Source organism: Carettochelys insculpta, chromosome 10, assembly GCF_033958435.1.
Source record: "Carettochelys insculpta isolate YL-2023 chromosome 10, ASM3395843v1, whole genome shotgun sequence".
Lineage (NCBI taxonomy): Eukaryota > Metazoa > Chordata > Testudines > Carettochelyidae > Carettochelys > Carettochelys insculpta.
Genome location: NC_134146.1, coordinates 932,560 through 949,723, shown reverse-complemented (window position 1 = coordinate 949,723; position 17,164 = coordinate 932,560). Strand labels below are relative to the sequence as shown.

General features: G+C 41.0%; 1 protein-coding gene across 5 annotated transcripts in view; it reads right to left on the bottom strand.

The window, feature by feature from the left end:
- The window catches only part of FARP2 (FERM, ARH/RhoGEF and pleckstrin domain protein 2), a 132,893-nt gene that overhangs the window by 84,415 nt on the left and 31,314 nt on the right, over positions 1-17,164 (bottom strand). For all 5 annotated transcript variants that reach the window (XR_012646753.1, XM_075003719.1, XM_075003716.1 and 2 more), the window contains exons 5-7: positions 12,311-12,389; positions 6,521-6,618; positions 4,633-4,747 (exon numbers count right to left, since the gene is read on the bottom strand). Coding sequence is in view for 4 of the 5 variants with exons in the window: in XM_075003719.1 (XP_074859820.1) it covers positions 4,633-4,747; positions 6,521-6,618; positions 12,311-12,389 (292 nt within the window). In the remaining variant the exon portion in view is untranslated. The remainder of the gene's footprint in view (positions 1-4,632; positions 4,748-6,520; positions 6,619-12,310; positions 12,390-17,164) is intronic.

The following is a 17,164-nucleotide window of genomic DNA, read 5'->3' as shown; positions in this document are numbered from 1 at the left end:
GATCTCTTTAACCATTTAAAATAAACCTTTTTGCAGTTAATGAGAGAGAATAGAGAATATATGGAGATATGTCGATCTCACAGGACTAGACAGGACCTCGAGAGGTCATTGGGTCCAGTTTCCTGCGCTCACAGCAGACCTATCACTAACCCTGACAGATTTTTTTTTTTTAAATCTTTTAAACTATGAGATGGGGAGCATATGGATCAGATGGAGACTTCTCTTGGAGGACAGTCTGTTGATAGAGATTCTCCAGGTTTTAGTCCGGAAGAAAAGAAAGAAGAGGGTAGTGTGTAGGCCAGATCCGAAAAGAGACAATCGGATGAAAAAGAATCTAATGTTTCAGGAAAGGGCAGACCAATAAATAGTGACAAGTTTTTGAAGTGCTTATACACAAACGCTAGAAGCCTAAATAATATGGATGAATGAGAGTCCCTTCTATTAGAAGATATTCATATAATAGGCATCACAGAAGCCTGGTGGAATGATGACAAATCAATAGGACACAATCATACCAGGGGACAAAATATATCAGAAGAACTGAACAGGTTGTGCAGGTGGGGGAGTAGCAGTATATGTGAAAGAAAATGTAGACTCAAATGAGAATATAGAAGTAGGGATATATTATCGACCACCTGACAAGGACAGTGATAGTGTTAATGAAATGTTAAGGGAGATCAGAAAGGCAATCAAAATAAAAAACTCAATAATAGTGGGGGATTTCAATTATCCCCATATTGACTGGGCACATGTCACCTCAGGAAGAGATGTGGATATAAAATTTCTTGATAAGAACATAAGAACGGCCATACTGGGTCAGACCAAAGGTCCATCCAGCCCAGTATCCCATCTGCCAACAGTGACCAATGCCAGGTGCCCCAGAGAAGGAGAACAGAAGACAATGATCAAGTGATTTATCTCCTGCCATCCATCTCCTGCCCTTGTACTGGAGGCTAGGGCACCATACTTTACCCCTGACTAATAGCCATTTACGGACCTAACCTGCAAAAATTTATCAAGCTCTTTTTTAAACCCTAATAGAGTCCTGGCCTTCACAGCCTCCTCCGGCAAGGAGTTCCACAGGTTGACTGTGTGCTGTGTGAAGAAAAATTTCCTTTTATTAGTTTTGAACCTACTACCCATCAATTTCATTTGGTGTCCCCTAGCTCTTGTATTATGGGAAAAGGTAAATAATTTTTCTATATTCACTTTCTCCACACCACTCATGATTTTATATACCTCTATCATATCGCCCCTTAATCACCTCTTTTCCAGACTGAAAAGTCCCAGTCTCTCTAGCTTCTCCCCATATGGGACCCGTTCCAAACCCCTAATCATCTTAGTCGCCCTTTTCTGAACCTTTTCTAATGCCAATATATCTTTTTTGAGGTGAGGAGACCACATCTGCACGCAGTACTCAAGATGTGGGCGTACCATAGTTTTATATAGGGGAAGTATGATATCTTTTGTCTTAGTATCTATCCCTTTTTTAATAATTCCTAACATCCTATTTGCTTTACTAACTGCCGCTGCACACTGCGTGGATGTCTTCAGAGAACTATCCACTATAACTCCAAGATCCCTTTCCTGATTTGTCGTAGCTAAATTTGACCCCATCATGTTGTACGTGTAATTTGGGTTATTTTTTCCAATGTGCATTACCTTACACTTACCCACATTAAATTTCATTTGCCATTTTGCTGCCCAATCACTCAGTTTGCTGAGATCTTTTTGTAGTTCTTCACAATCCCTTTTGGTTTTGACTGTCCTGAACAACTTGGTACCTTAAATGACTGTTTCTTGGAGCAGTTGGTACAGGAAGCCACAAGAGGAGAGGCAATTCTTGATTTAGTTCTTAGTGGACTGCAGGATCTGGTCCAAGTGTAACAGGACCCGTTGGAAATAGTGACCATAATATAATAACTTTTAACATCCCTGTGGTGGGAAGAACATCTCAGCAGTCCAAACACTGTGGCATTTAATTTCAGAAATGGGAACTATGCAAAATTGAGATTTGTCAAACAAAAATTAAAATGTACAATGACTAAAGTAAAATCTGTGAAACCTGCTTGAAACTTTTCAAAGACACCATAATAGAGACCCAACTTAAATGTATACCCCAAATTTAAAAACACAATCAGAGACACCAAAAAAGAGCCACCTGGGCTTAACAACCATGTACAAGAAGCAGTGAGAAATAAAAAGGTATAAAAAGTGAAAGATAAAAAGGCATCTTTTAAAAAGTGGAAGTCAAATCCTAGTGGAGAAAACAGAAAAGAGCACATTGCCAAATTAAGCATAAAAATGTAGTAAGAAAAACCAAAAAGGAGTTTGAAGAACAGCTAGCTAAAAACGCAAAAAGCAATAACAAAATGTTTTTTAAGTACATCAGAAGCAGGAAACCTGCTAAAACAACCAGTGGGCCCCCTAGAGGATAGAGATACAAAACAAGCACTCAAAGTAATCACGGAGAAAAAAATTAATTCTTTGCTTTAGTCTTCCCGGATGAGGATGTTAGGGAGATTCCAAAACCCAAGCTGTCCTTTGTAGGTGGCAAATCTGAGGAATTGTTCAAGATTGAGGTATCATTAGAGAAGGTTTTGGAACTAACTGACGAACTTAACAGTAACACGTCACCAGGACCAGATGGCATTCACCCAAGAGTTCTGAAAGAACTCAACTGTGGAACTATTAACCATGGATTGTAATCTATCCTATCCTTTAAAAGTCAGCTTCTGTACCCAATGACTGGAAGATAGCTAATGTAATGCCTATCTAAAAAAGGGCTTTAGAGGTGATCCCAGCAATTACAATCCAGTAAATCTAATGTCAGTACCAGGCAAATTAGTCGAAACCATTGTAAAGAGAAAGGGGTTAACTGTGAGGTGGCAAAGTTTGCAGCCAATACTAAATTGCTCAGTATAGTTTAGACCAAAGCAGACTGTGAAAAACTTCAAAAGGATAACATAAAACTGAGTAATTAGGCAACAAAATGGCAAATGAAATTTAATGTGGATAAATGTAAAGTAATGCACATTGGAAAAAATATGATGGGACCTAATTCAGTTACAAGTAATCAGGAAAGAGATCTTGGAATCATTGTGGACAGTTCTCTGAAAACATCCACACAGTGTGCAGCGGCAGTCAAAAAAGCAAACAGGATGTTAAGAAAAAAGGGACAGAGAATAAGAGAGAGAACATCTTATTGCCTTTATATAAAAATATGATATGCTCATACCTTGAATACTGCATACAGATGTGGTCACCTCATCTCAAAAAAGATATATTGGCATTAGAAAAGATTCAGAAAAGGTCAACTAAAATGATTAAGGGTTTGGAATCGGTCCCATATGAAGAGCAATTAAAGAGACTTTTCATCTTAGAAAAGAGGAGATTAAGGGGGGATACGATAGAGGTATATAAAATTATGAGTGGGGTGGCAAAAGTGAAGAATGAAAAATTATTTACTTGTTCCCATAAACATAAGTACTAGGGGACACCAAATTAAATTAATGAACAGCAGGTTTAAAACAGATAAAAGGAAATACTTCTTCACATAGGGCACAGTCAAAATGTGGAACTCCTTGTCAAAGGAGGCTGTGAAGTCTAAGACTAACAGAGTTTAAAAAAGTGCTTGATAAATTCATGGAGGTTAGGTCCATTAATGGCTACAGATAGGTAAGGAATGGTATCCCTAGCCTCTGTTTGTCAGAAGTTGGATGGCAGGAGAGTGATTGTTATCTGTTTGGTTCACTCCCTCTGGAGCACCTGGCATTGGCCATTGTCATCAGACAGGACAGCGGGCTAGAAGGACCTTTGGTCTGACCCAGTATGGCTGTTCTTATTTGCCCCAGGCCCCTAAATGGCCCCTCAAGGACTGAGCTCACAACTCTGGGTTTAGAAGGCCAATGCTCTAACCACTGAGCTATCCTGCTCCCCAAATTCTAGTTTACAATATAACCCAATTTATGTAATTTTTAGCTGGGGAGGGTGAGATGTGGTGCATACCTCTTTTCACATTGAGGGACGAGGCAAATTCCATATAATTTTGGGTTTACACTACAAATGAGTTGAACAACTGGGGCTGGGGCAAGTCCTGAAAGCTGAATCTTCCCATAACTTATATCATATATCATTCTGCAGCTGGGGTGTCCATGCCTGCGAGCTTGGCTGGAAGTGGCTTTTGAACTTGGCCCAGCAAGACCAGGTAAAAGGGACCTAGGCAGGCAAAATAGGCTGACTTAGTGATATCTCAGAACACCTGGTGACATCCCAAGGGGTCCAACCTGTCACAACACAAAAATGGTTGCTGAAGTCCACCAAATTTGGCAGGGCTCACAGTATAAATTGATGCCATCACTGTGGCTTTGCTTCCACCTCTAAACTGCATTTAGCTTATGCCATCTATATGAGGAAGTTAGCAAGTATGAAAGTGTAAATTTCCTGCACTTCAGTCTACTAGGAAAAAAGGAATTCCATGATAGTTTGGCACTATTTACGCAAGAATTAGATCAAAACTGTGTTAGAACTTTTTAAAGGCAGAGGTATATCTTTCTGCCTTCTCTGCACCATTTCAGCATTATGATGTAATAATGTAACATTTACAGAAAGCCCACCTATATCTGCACTTACAAGTGCTTCCTGTGAAACTCCAGTATCTTTCCTTGAATTCTTTCCTGGTTTGGCAGGTACTGGTTTGTTTTAAGGTGATCACAATCCCCAGATTCATCAAAATCCCCAATCTCAGCTAAGATAAAAAGTAACAGAACATGTCAGAATTTAAAAAAAACAGTACTTCTGTAAAGAAAATATAGTTAATCCTCAACTCTGACTTCTCTATAAAAATACCATTTACATGGTACTTATTTATTTTTGTGTAACCACATGTATTGGCATTCCCACATCTACAAGATTTCACCTGGAGGTTTTCCTGTAAGATACAAGAACAAAAACTATCAAATGAGTTGACTTAATCTCTAAAAAGTCATATCACATCAAGTCATATCACAATTCATTCCAATACTGGGAATTAGGAAGCCATTGTTGGGATCTGAGAAAGGTCTACACATACAGTTACAAATATTTCAAATGCAACTTTGTGTTATGCTTGCACCTGTCATTTACAGGTGCAGACTAGAGGAATTTAAATCAGATTTAAACTGATAAGTGTTCACACAGGGCTTTTCACCTTTTAATTAAATTAGATTTGAACATATTTAAATTAAACCAGTGCAATTTCTGTGTAGACATGCTCAGAGAAGTTCTGTAGAATCATTAAAACATTTCAGTTTAAGCTTCAAAATGGACATTATAAAAACCATCTGAATTTAAAAAAAAATGATATAAAAATACCATGGAAGTATTTTGTTTAAAATTAGGCTGACCTACAAAACCAAAATATTTGAACATGATGATCTTTTAAATATTTGGGGCTTAATACATTTAAATTCCTTTATCACCTTTGCTTTACCAACATCCTAAGATTAACTCTTGAAAAAACATGGTCAGAGATGTCCGTGCTTATTTAGCTGTTCTCTGTTGATTTGAAGCTCTCTCAAAAATCCTTAGCAAATTTTCATAGCACAAATCACTGGATATTTTGTAAGATAGGTTTGGCCTTCCAATAAATGGATTCACATTTGATTATCCTATCTGAAGGAGTGCTTCTTAAACATTTTTTGGTTTGGGTAGTCAGGGAGAAAAAAGAATGCATCCCTTTTGTCTTATATTTAAGATTTGTAAATACATATGCCATTGGTTGTCTCCTTTTACCCTTACGACCAAGTTTTCCATGATATTTTGATACCCAAATGCCTTTGAAAATCTGTCCTTATGGCCCTCACAGCAAGCATCACAATGTTCTTGAACAGAAACCAAGTTCATTCAGCCTCCACCCTCACTTCCAAATAGGAGGCCATGACTCACCTTTCCAATTCTCCCTTCTAACTCTTCCTAGCAATGTCTACCCAAGAGGGATGATATTCTCACTATGAGGCTTGCTGTTGTGTTGCCCGAATCCTGTTCTAATTCCATTTCCTTCTGCCTGTTCTCCACATGTACACTCCCTTGTGACATGAAGTTGATTTGGAAACTGGCATTGGGAGAAACTGAGGCAGATAAGAAGGCCCAGCCAGAAAATAAGCACGCTTACTGGCAGGGAAAGGCAGAGGCAGCTGAGAGTGACAACGGATAAGAGTCCTGACTCAGCCCCACCTTCCAGCAGCCAAAACTACCTTGCTTTTTAAGTACAAACCCATAAAAATGGTCTCCTTCCCAACCTCATGAAAATGGGTCAATCCTCATTGTGCTATATATTTGGTGACGATCCAGTATGCCAGAGGTTAAAGAATAACCACATTAATGTTTTGTTATGAATATTAAAACTTGTAAAATAGAAAACACTTGCTCTAATATTTTTCATCATCAACATGAGGGCAATGCTTTTTGTGCATGGATAGATGATTTAGTTTAGTTTATGGGTGGTAACATTAGTCCAGGCTAGGATAGCCAACATACTAACACTGCAGAAGATGAGAAATGATCAGAGCTGCTGTACTGTCACTGCAGGTTAGTCGTTCCTCTGCCAAGTCTCTCTTGATTTGTAATGCAAACAGATACCTAAAAAAGGAAAAGAGAGCAGTACATGGATTTGATGAGCTAAAGAAAACAACTCGCCACTACTCACACAATCAACAGTTTCTAAAATATTCTTCAGCGGCAATCATAAAGTTAAAATAGAAGTAGATAACATCACTAACTTCTCTAACCAATCTAGCCACATAAAGCAAATTAAGTGTGATGGAGTCAACTGTCACAGGACACCAAAGAAGGAAAAGCCAAGATCTTTGAAAAGCTTGACTTACTAGAAGAGCAGATTTTAGAAAATTTGTTCCAACCTCAGGATTTATAGATCTCAGTCATAGTTCAGAGGGTTTCACCAACCTACACAGTGGGGTTGGTGCATTATTAGCAAATATGATGGGGTCGAACCTACACGATGGCTGTAAGATAGTAATAGAATAGATATATTAACTCCAGGTTGAAGAAGTTCCTGTTTCCATGGTAACCAAACAAGGCCTGGCCCTTGTTAATTAAGACACCTGGAGGCAATCTAGAACCTGTTTAGACGGTTAGGTTTGTGGGGACATCTGGTACCAATTAAAGACTGGCTAGAACTGATTAAAAGTCTCACCATTAGTCAGTTTAGTGCCATGGTGTCCAATATGCTTGCCACTCACCACATGTGGCAAACTGAACACCGTGGTGTGGCAAAATGATACATAGTGTGCCCTCCACCCACTCTGTGTATGCGCACCACCAGTTGTTGGGACAAGCACATGGCAGCAGCAGCAGCTCCTCCTGCGCCTCTTGCCTTAGTGCAGCTTTTGCAGTCCTGGCGCAACCCCAGTGGCCCCCGTGTCAGCAGCTCTGGTGACTCACCGGCATTCAGTTTGCGCGGGAGGTGCCTGTCTCTGGGGGGAGAAGGGCATTGTTAGAGTGGGGGAGGAGGGACTGGGGGTGCTTGGCTCTTGGGGGAGAGTATTTCTTTAGAGTGGGGGAGACTGGGGGACGGGGAGGACATTTATTTAGAGTGGGGGAAAGGCCTGTGGCGAATACAGGACGACAACCACAGGTATATACTTGAATTACTACTGGACACCACTGATGGTGGGAGGAGGGCACACTGCAGGAATGCAGGGACTGTAGACACACTGTCAGATACCATGTGGGAACCCTGCAGGTACACAGGCCAGGGGTAAGTAGAGGCCTGGCTGGAGAACAGACTCTCAGAGCCCCAGAACTACAAAGGCAGTAAACTCACAGGCAGAGACTGAGTTAAGAAACTGAGTAATTGATGAAGTGGGTCTGCCCATGGAAGTTTGTGCTCCAAAAAAATCTGTCTATAAGATGCCACAGGACTTCTCATTGTTTTTGCGGACACAGAGTAACACGAAATTGAGTATGTTGCCTCCACATCCAGGGAGGCCACTGGAGACTAAGATTTTTTCTCCTCTCTTTTTCCCTTTCTATGCGAATGATGAGAGTGGCTATATCAGATTATGGCTTGCCTATGGAGTAAAGGGGTTGAACTGAGAACTGTACCAAAAAACAAACAGTCATGTGGCACTTTAAAGACTAACAGATTTATTTATTTAATTAGACAATCAGCTTTTGTGGGTCAGACCCACTTCTTCAGATTGTGATAGCTGTAGTGAGCCACTGAGCAACTATAGACAGGGGTTGCCATTTTCCCCAGATGGCTAGCATGCAGCCTATCACTATGCAGAAGTGCAGTACACACTGTAGGAAATCAGGAGCTTTGTCACTAAGTATGCGCGGAGTGGAAGGTCATATAAAAAAAATTTAATTCAACCCAAGGAAACTGTGGCTGGAACTTGCCTATATAAAGAAACTCCGGACTCTTCAGTGAGTAAAGATTTTGGACAAGCCAATCTACCAATTTAGGTGCCCAACGACCTCGGTCAAGGAACTGATGATGATGATGAATCTACCAATAGTGTAGAAATGGGAGTGAAAGCAACAAGTGAGTCTGCTGGTTTAATACTTGTGTTTTATGATCTGGGGGAGCGGTTGAGGCCAAGCAGAAGTCTGAGCAGACCTAAAGAAGCTGTAGCCTGTATCTGCAGGCCCTCAAGGAAAATGACCAACACACTGAGCACCCATCCAGGAAGTGACTTTCTCCCAAGCAGAAGATACACTTTGTCCATTAGTGAGGGTAATGAGGCAGTCATAAAACTGACAGGGGGTTCAAACCCTAATGCAGGGTAGACAACCTTTTTGAGAAGGAGTGCCAAAATTTGAGATATTGTGAAAGTCACTAATAGTGCTACTTACAACAGCTTCATTAATAAATAAATATGCACAGATTTACCATTTAGGTGGTGGCTGGTAGCATTAGCTAGTCTTTTGTTAACCCCCAGGGGGCATGGCTTTGAGCAAGCTCCCAGCTAGAGGGTTGGGGCTGAGTCCTGCCTCATGTGCTGATGAAAATCGGCTTGCATGCCACTCTTGGTAACCATGCTGGAGGGTTTTGACTTCACCATAAGGCCAGAAAGCTGTCACAAAAGTGCCTCATCCTGCTGTGTGGGAAGAGAAATACCAGACTTTTAAAGTTCAGAGTGAACTGAGGGAGAGTCCTGGCCACTACATCTTCTATGACCTTGCACAGGACTCCAAAGTATTACAGGGCACACGCATGACCTCACCATTTCAAAGATTCCAATATTGCACGCATGTGCACCTACAGTGGGGTCCATGCTGGCACACATTCAAAAATAGAGCAGCATAGGAGAGACTAGCAAGATGTTTACAGAAAACTTAAAATGTGAACAATGGAAACTGGCTCTATGAGCTAATTGCATGTAGGAACCAACATTTTGACAGTGACAGAGAGATTGTAGTGATAAATCTGGAAAGGTATGGCAAGGGGTAACCAATGGAAAGAATGTAAAGAGATGAGTGACATAGTCAAAGTAGACCAGTGCTCTTTGCAACATTCTAAACAGATGGGACGGGGGCAAGATCATGTTTGTCAAGGCTAGAGGAAAGTATGTTAACAGTAATCAAAACAGGATGTAGTGACATCCTGGATGAGACTTTGAGATGTTATGCAGAAAAAAGAAAAAAAAAAAAACCCTCAGCAGTGTTAGACATAACCTGTGTACAAGATCTTAGTGAAAGGTCCAAGTCCAATAAGAAACCCAGATTACAAGCCTGAGTCATCAGAGGTGATGAGGAGCACACAGATGTGTAACACAGATTTGCACAGGCAGGAGAAAAGGGGTGAATATCAAAGCGAAGAAGGTAGAGGTGGTGAGAACTGTAGAAAGGTGGGAGAAAACAGGTATAAAAGAGATAGAGCCAGTTAGGGGAAAACAGCTGCTATGATGCTGAAGAAAGGTGTTGTAAGAGCCATAAGTGAGTGGCAGATAGACAAGATTACAATGCTCTTAAAAATCTGCCGCAGGCAGATTTCTCCAATCACACTACCTTGTTGGTGATGAAGGAACAGGACCAGGGTACATTTACAGATGGTAACATGCTGAAAATATGTCAATTATTTACCTATCTTTTAAAAAGTAATATGTCACATGCTAAATATGGCAATAAACATAATAGTAGAAGCTGTTATTCTTGGCAGTCACTTGATAACGAGTAGGACGTCTTCATGTCACCCTCCTATTTGTGAGTCCATTGATGGCTGATCAGCCCCATTCTGGAGCTGCAGATCTTACCACAGAAGGGGCAGGTGTTGGTAGCTGATGGAAGGGTGTGGGGCAGTTTTTGATGCTCTTTTCTTCTTCTCCCCTTTTCATCTGCACTGTGGAAGCATTTCTCAAATTGCACCATCCCCTCAAAGATTAGTACTCTCCACTGGGGATGATCTTGGGCAAGGTTCTCCAAAGTATCAACACTCATGCTGCACTTTTTCATGTGTCAAAACAAAAAGTGGTCAAGTAGCACTTTAATGACTAGCAAAATGGTTTATTAGGTGAGCTTTCGTGGGACAGACCCACTTCTTCAGACCATAGCCAGACCAGAACAGACTCAATATTTAAGGCACAGAGAACCAAAAACAGTAAGGAAGGAGGACAAATCAGAAAAAGATAATCAAGGTGAGCAAATCCGAGTGTGGAGGGGTGGGGGGCGTGATTATCTTTTTCTGATTTGTCCTCCTTGCTTACTGTTTTTGGTTCTCTGTGTCTTAAATATTGAGTCTGTTCTGGTCTGGCTATGGTCTGAAGAAGTGGGTCTGTCCCACGAAAGCTCACCTAATAAACCATTTTGCTAGTCATTAAAGTGCTACTTGACTACTTTTTGTTTTGATAGTGTATAGACTAGCACGGCTTCCTCTTTGTTATTTTTCATGTGTGCTTTCACTGGCCCCCAACACTCCTCTGTTTTTGAAATTGGAGGAATGACAATCTGTCTTGGGAAGCTCTGATCAGATATCTGAGCCACGTGACCAGTCCAACAAAGTTGTTGAAGAAGAAGATAGCTTCAATGTTGGTCCTGTTGGACTCTTCCAGGATGCTAGTGTCTGTGCGCCTATCCTCCCAAGGGATATTTAGGATTCTCTTGAGGCAGTGTTGATGATATTGTTCAAGTGGTATAGATATAACCTAATAACCTACTAGACTCTTACAATTTGACAATTTGCCATTTACTAAAACTTTTATTGGTCACTTAATCCTTCTAGAAACATTTATAAATCCACATCCACAAGATTGTAGAGAGGAAATGATCAACTGCCTCTTTTAATGGTAACACTTTAACATGCTTGGTAGGCAGAAAATGCCTCAGTCAACTCAAACCATTATCTGTTCATGCAAACTTTCACTAGCATTTACAACCACAAGCATCATCTACCACCTGAACTAATAAGATATGGTAGGCATTTCTATCAGAAATGTGACTTTATAATAAAAATACTCTCCTACCCTTGCCCTAAAAATGATCTTTACTTTGTAACAGACAAAATACTCTCTTATGTGAGCTTATTTCTATATTCCCTCCATATATACAGTTTTAACCACTGACTTACTTGACTTAGACCCTTGTACTCTGGGTGGAGCAGGGGTCATCTACAAGTCTACACCAGCTCACTCTGTCTCAGGATAAGACTTTTAGCTGACTACAGGAGTACTCCGGTTGCTGTCCTTTAACTTCAACAGATCTTCTCCATGTTGTCCATGGTCTTCCTCTTTTGCATTTTCTTTGTGGGTACCATCTGAGAGGTTGATGGACTATGCTGGATGATGGTTTTCTGAGTGTGTGACCTAACCATCCCCACTTTCTTCTCTTGAGTTGAATGTCAAGTGGTTCTTGTCCTACTCTATTCCAAAGCACCTCATTTGTGACCAAATCTTGCCATTTGATGCAAAGAATGTACTTCAGACATCTGTTTATGAATGTCTACAGCTTGTGATTTGGAGACATTTTAGTATGCCAGGTCTCTCGCCCAGAAAAGAGCACTCTCTTCACATTTGTGTTGAAGACCTGTAGTTTCGCCTTTGCAGATACTATTTTTGAGCTCCATATGGGAAAAAGAGTCTTCTATACAGCTGTTGCTTCACCTATTTTGGCACTGATATCCTTATCTGTTCCTTCATTTCTGCCAACAGTACTCCCCAACTAGTTGAACTGCTCCACATCTTCCAGGTCATTCCTCCCAGTGTGATGGTGGTGCCGTTGGACTGGTTGATCCTCATTGTCTTGTTGTTGTTTTTGTTTCTGTTTTTTGTTTTAAACCACTAATGAACATTAATTACTTTGACAGATATCTTACCTGGTATATTCCTCTTGCAGCTGACCGGGGTCAGGAGGGAAAAACTTTACAGCTAGACGAAGCATTGTATTCTTTGGTCCTATCAAAAATATTAAACAGTTTTACAAACATGAATATCTCTATATAGGAATTTGTACTACATTTTAGACAGTTAATGGAAATCTAATTTGCAAAACAGCTACAGGGTTAGTCTTTTATTTGGAAGAGCATAACAAACTTTTACAATAATGTTATTCTTCATTCCCAGAATAATCACATTTTATAATCACAGAATCCCAGGCCTGAAAGGGACCTCAGGAGGTCATCAAGTCCAGCCCCCTGCCTAAAAGCAGGATCAACCCTAACTAAATCATCCCAGCCAGGAATCTGTAAAGCTAGGACTTAAAAGCCTCTAGGGATGGAGATTCCACCACCTCTCTAGGTAACACATTCCAGTGCTTCGTCACTCTCCTAGTGAAATAGTTTCTCTTAGTAGCAAACCTGCACCTTCCCCTCTGTAACTTTAGGCCATTGCTCCTTGTTCTACTGCTACAGAGAAAAGCCTCTCTCCATCCTCTTTAGAGCCCCCCTTCAGGAAGGTGAAGGCTGCTATAAAATCACCTTTCACTCTTCTCTTCTGCAAACTAAGTAAGACCAAATCCCTCAGCCTCTCCATGTAGGCCATGTGCTTCAGCCCCTTAATCATTTTCATTGCCCTCTGCTGGACCTGCTCCAATGCATCCAGGTCCTTTCTAACAGCGTGGCGGGGAGGGGCCCATTGGACACAATACTCCAGATATGGCCTCACCAGTGCCGAATAGAGGGGAATAACAACTTCTGTAGATCTACTGGAAATACTCCTCCTAATACACCCCAAAATGCCATTAGCCTTCTTGGCTACAAGGGCATGTTGTTGACTCATACCCAGCCTCTCACTCACTGTAATCCCCAGGTCCTTTTCTGTTGCACTGCTACTTAGCCAGTTGGTCCCCAACCTGTAACAGTGCTTGGGATTCTTCTGTCCTGAGTGCAGGACTCTGCACTTTTCCTTGTTGAACCTCATCACATTTCGTTTGATCCAATCCTCCACATTAAGAATGAAGAATTAAATTCTACTAAAGGAAGAAACAGTAACACTAGAATTTTAAATTAATGAGATAAAACAAGCAGTCAATTACAGAATGTTCTGTAATGACCTAGCATAAAAATGGTTACCCACCTTCTGTAACTTTTGTTCTTCAAGACGTTTTGCTCATGTCCATTTCATTCTACATATGTGCACGCCCATGTGCATTTGTGTCAGACTTTTACTTTCACTTTACCAGTATCGGTGGGTTGGCTGCAGCCTCCACTTGAGTGCTGAGGTCATACGTGAGTGTATTAGACACCACTGACCCTATGCCCTCTCAGAAGGGTATGCAGGCAGGTAGTGGAATGGATATGAGAAATACATCTCAAAGAACAATAACAAAAGATAGATAAGAAAACACAGTTATCTAAGTGTTTGCTCATTGCGATTCCATTCTAGGTGACTCACAAGCAATATCCTTGGAAGTGGGCTCAGAGTTTAGTTCGGCAGCTTGTGGTAATGCTGTACTAAAGCCAGCATCATCCAGGGCCTCATGGGTAAATGCCAAGTGGGACACGAATATAAAGAGATGTGAAGAAGTGGCCATCCTACAAATGTCCTGGTGGGACACTGGGGCCAGAAAAGCAGCTGTTAGAGACCTGCACCCTGGTCAAATGCGCCTTTACAATCACCACAGGTAGCATTTTTGCCTGATTGTAGCAACAACAAATGCAGGGGTGATTCAAGAAGAAATTCTTTGAGCAGATACGAGCCATCATTTCATCCTGTCGACCACTGGAACAAACAATTGCATCAACTTGTAGAATGGCTCAGTCCTTTCAATGTAGACAGCTAATGCCCTCCTGACATCTAAGGATTGCAGTCTGTGTTTCTCCTCTGATTTATCTCGCTTTAGAAAAAACACAGGTAAGTAAATGTCCTGGCCCATGTGAAACTGAGAAACCACCTTGGGCAGGAAAGCTGGATGTGGCCTCACCTGGACTTTGTCTTTGTAAAAGACACATAGGGTGGTTACAAGGTGCACATCCTAATCTCAAAAACCCAGCTGGAACATGTTGCTACAACCAGGAATGCAACCTTCTAGGAAAGTAGGAGACAGCAGGAAGATAGAGGCTTGTTGGGGGAGGTCCCATGAGATGTTACAGCATAAGGTTCAGGCCTTTCAGAGGAACAGGGTCACTGGCATATGAGTAGACGCACTTAGAGTCCTTAAAGAACCTGGCAGTTATGCCCTGGGCGAAAACCAATCTACCCTCAAGCATTGGATGCAAGGCCAAAATCGCAGCCAAGTGGACCTTGACAGATGAAAAGAACAGGCCTTGGAACTCGAGATGCAGAAGGCAGTCCAGGATTAAATGCAGTGAATGCCTTTATCCAAGGTCCAACAAGTTCGCAGGTTACTCTGGAGGAGGACCTGGTGGTGTCACAGACTGACAACAGCCATACCTACAAGGCCCTGAAGTGGAGGTGTATGTGCTAGAGTATGAAAGCCCAACAATCTCAGGCATGTGTGAGCTGTGGTGAGAGGGTGGGCTTGCATGCACAAGATAAGGTCCATAAGGTAGTGAAGCAGAACCTAGGGGAAGAAGGCCTGGCCTGAGTAGAGTCAAGGACCAACATAATGTTGTACTAGGGATAAGGTTTACTTTTTCTTGGTTAATAATGTGAGCAATACATCACAAAGAACACCACTTATGAAAAAGTAACTGTCTTTTCTTCTCTGAATACTTGCTCATGTCCACTCCACAGTAAGTGACTACAAGAAGTATCTGTGGAGGTGGGTGGGAGTTCAAGACCATGTCAACTGAGCACACCTCTGCCGAAGACATGTTTAGAAGATAAAATAAAAAAAAGAACAAGTTAAAAAATTACTTAGAAAAGTTAGATGTCTGCAAGTCACCAGGGCTTGACGAAATGCATCCTAGAATACTCCAGGAACTGATAGAGGAGGTATCAGAGCTGTTAGAAATCATCTCTGAAAAGTCCTAGAAGTCCAGAGAGATTCCAGAAGACTGGAAAGGGGCCAAAATAGTGCCCATCTATAAAAAGGGAAATAAGAACAACTCAGGAAACTACAGACCAGTCAGTTTACCTTTTGTGCTGGGAAAGATAATGGAGCAAGTAATTAAGGAGTTCATCAGCAAACATCAGGAAGAAAATAAGGTGATAGGTAACAGCCAGCACGTGTTTGTAAAGAACAAATCATGCCACGTCAATCTGATAGCTTTCCTTGACAGGGTAATAAGTCTTATGGATAAAGGAAAGCAGTGGATGTGGTATACCTAGACTTTAGAAAGACATTTGATATGGTCTCACATGATCTTCTTATCAATAATCTAGGCAAAGATTGGGTGGGTGCACAACTGGCTGGACAACCATCCTCAGAGAGTAATTATTAACAGTTCACATTCATGCTGGAAGGGCATAACAAGTGGGGTTCTACAGGGGGTCTGTTTTGGGATTGGTTGTATTAAATAGCTTCATCAATGATTTAGATATCAGCATAGAGTACGCTTATTGAGTTTTCAGGTGATACCAAGCTATGAGAGAGTTGCAACTGCTTTGGAGGATGGGGTCATAATTCAAAATTATCTGGACAAACTGGAGAAATGGTCTGAGGTAAACAGGATGAAGTTTAATAAGGACAAATGCAAAGTACTCCACTTGGGAAGGAACAATCAGCTTCATACATACAGAATGGGAAGCGACTGCCTAGGAAGGAGTACCGAAGAAAGGGATCTTGGGGTCATAGTGGACCACAAGCTAAACATGAGTCAACAGTGTGATGCTGTGGCAAAGAAAAGCAAATATTATTCTGGGCTGCAGTAACTGGAGTGTTGTGAGCAAGACATGAGAAGCAGTTCTGCCACTCTCCTCACCACTGATTAGGCCTCAGTTGGAGTATTGTGTCCAGTTCTGGGCTCCACATTTCAAGAAAGATGTGGAGAAATTGGAGAAAGTCCAGAGAAGAGCAACAAGAATGATTAAAGGTCTAGTGAACATTAACTGAAGCCTAAATATTGAAATATTTCCAGTACAGCACTACCTCCATATCTCATTGCCTCATACATTATTTTGTTAGTCTTTAAAATGGCACATGCCTGCTTTTTTGTTTTGTTAAGTTACAGACTCACATGGCTACCTCTCTGTTACTAGCCTAATTCTTGAACACTACATTTCAAATGATATCAGCTCACTATATATTTCCATTTTTTTGGTCCTTTAATGAAAAATAAAATAGAGAATGTCAGTGCTGCAACTCTCTCCTATTGGACAATGAATGCAAGAAATTTTACTGCAGATATTATTGCCCTCCCTAAATGGGGTGTAGTAAACAAAAACATTCCCATTTCTTTCCACATCAAAACAACCCTAGCTAAACTAACCTCCAACAATGTGATCAATATTACTCAACCAAATCTAACAGTATCTCACTCTATTCTCCAAGATGCATATCACTGCAAAATGAAAGATTCTCAGTAATTTTAAGTTCCAGCCAGAAGACAAAAGATCAAGAGCATCAGGTTCCCAAGTCCAAATAAAACCTCTTCCCCCACCCCCCGCCAAAAATATTTTTGAAACATTCTGTAAATAACAAAATAGCTGATTTCTGAATACAGGTTTAATGTATTAATTAACACATATTCATGGCATAACACAAATGAGGACTTTAGATATCCAGCATTCCAGATGTCAGTTGGAATCCAATTCAAGTTTGTGTGCACACTTCACCTTAGCTGTAGAGATCACATGCTACATTAGAGAAAGGTATCTCAAAGATATTA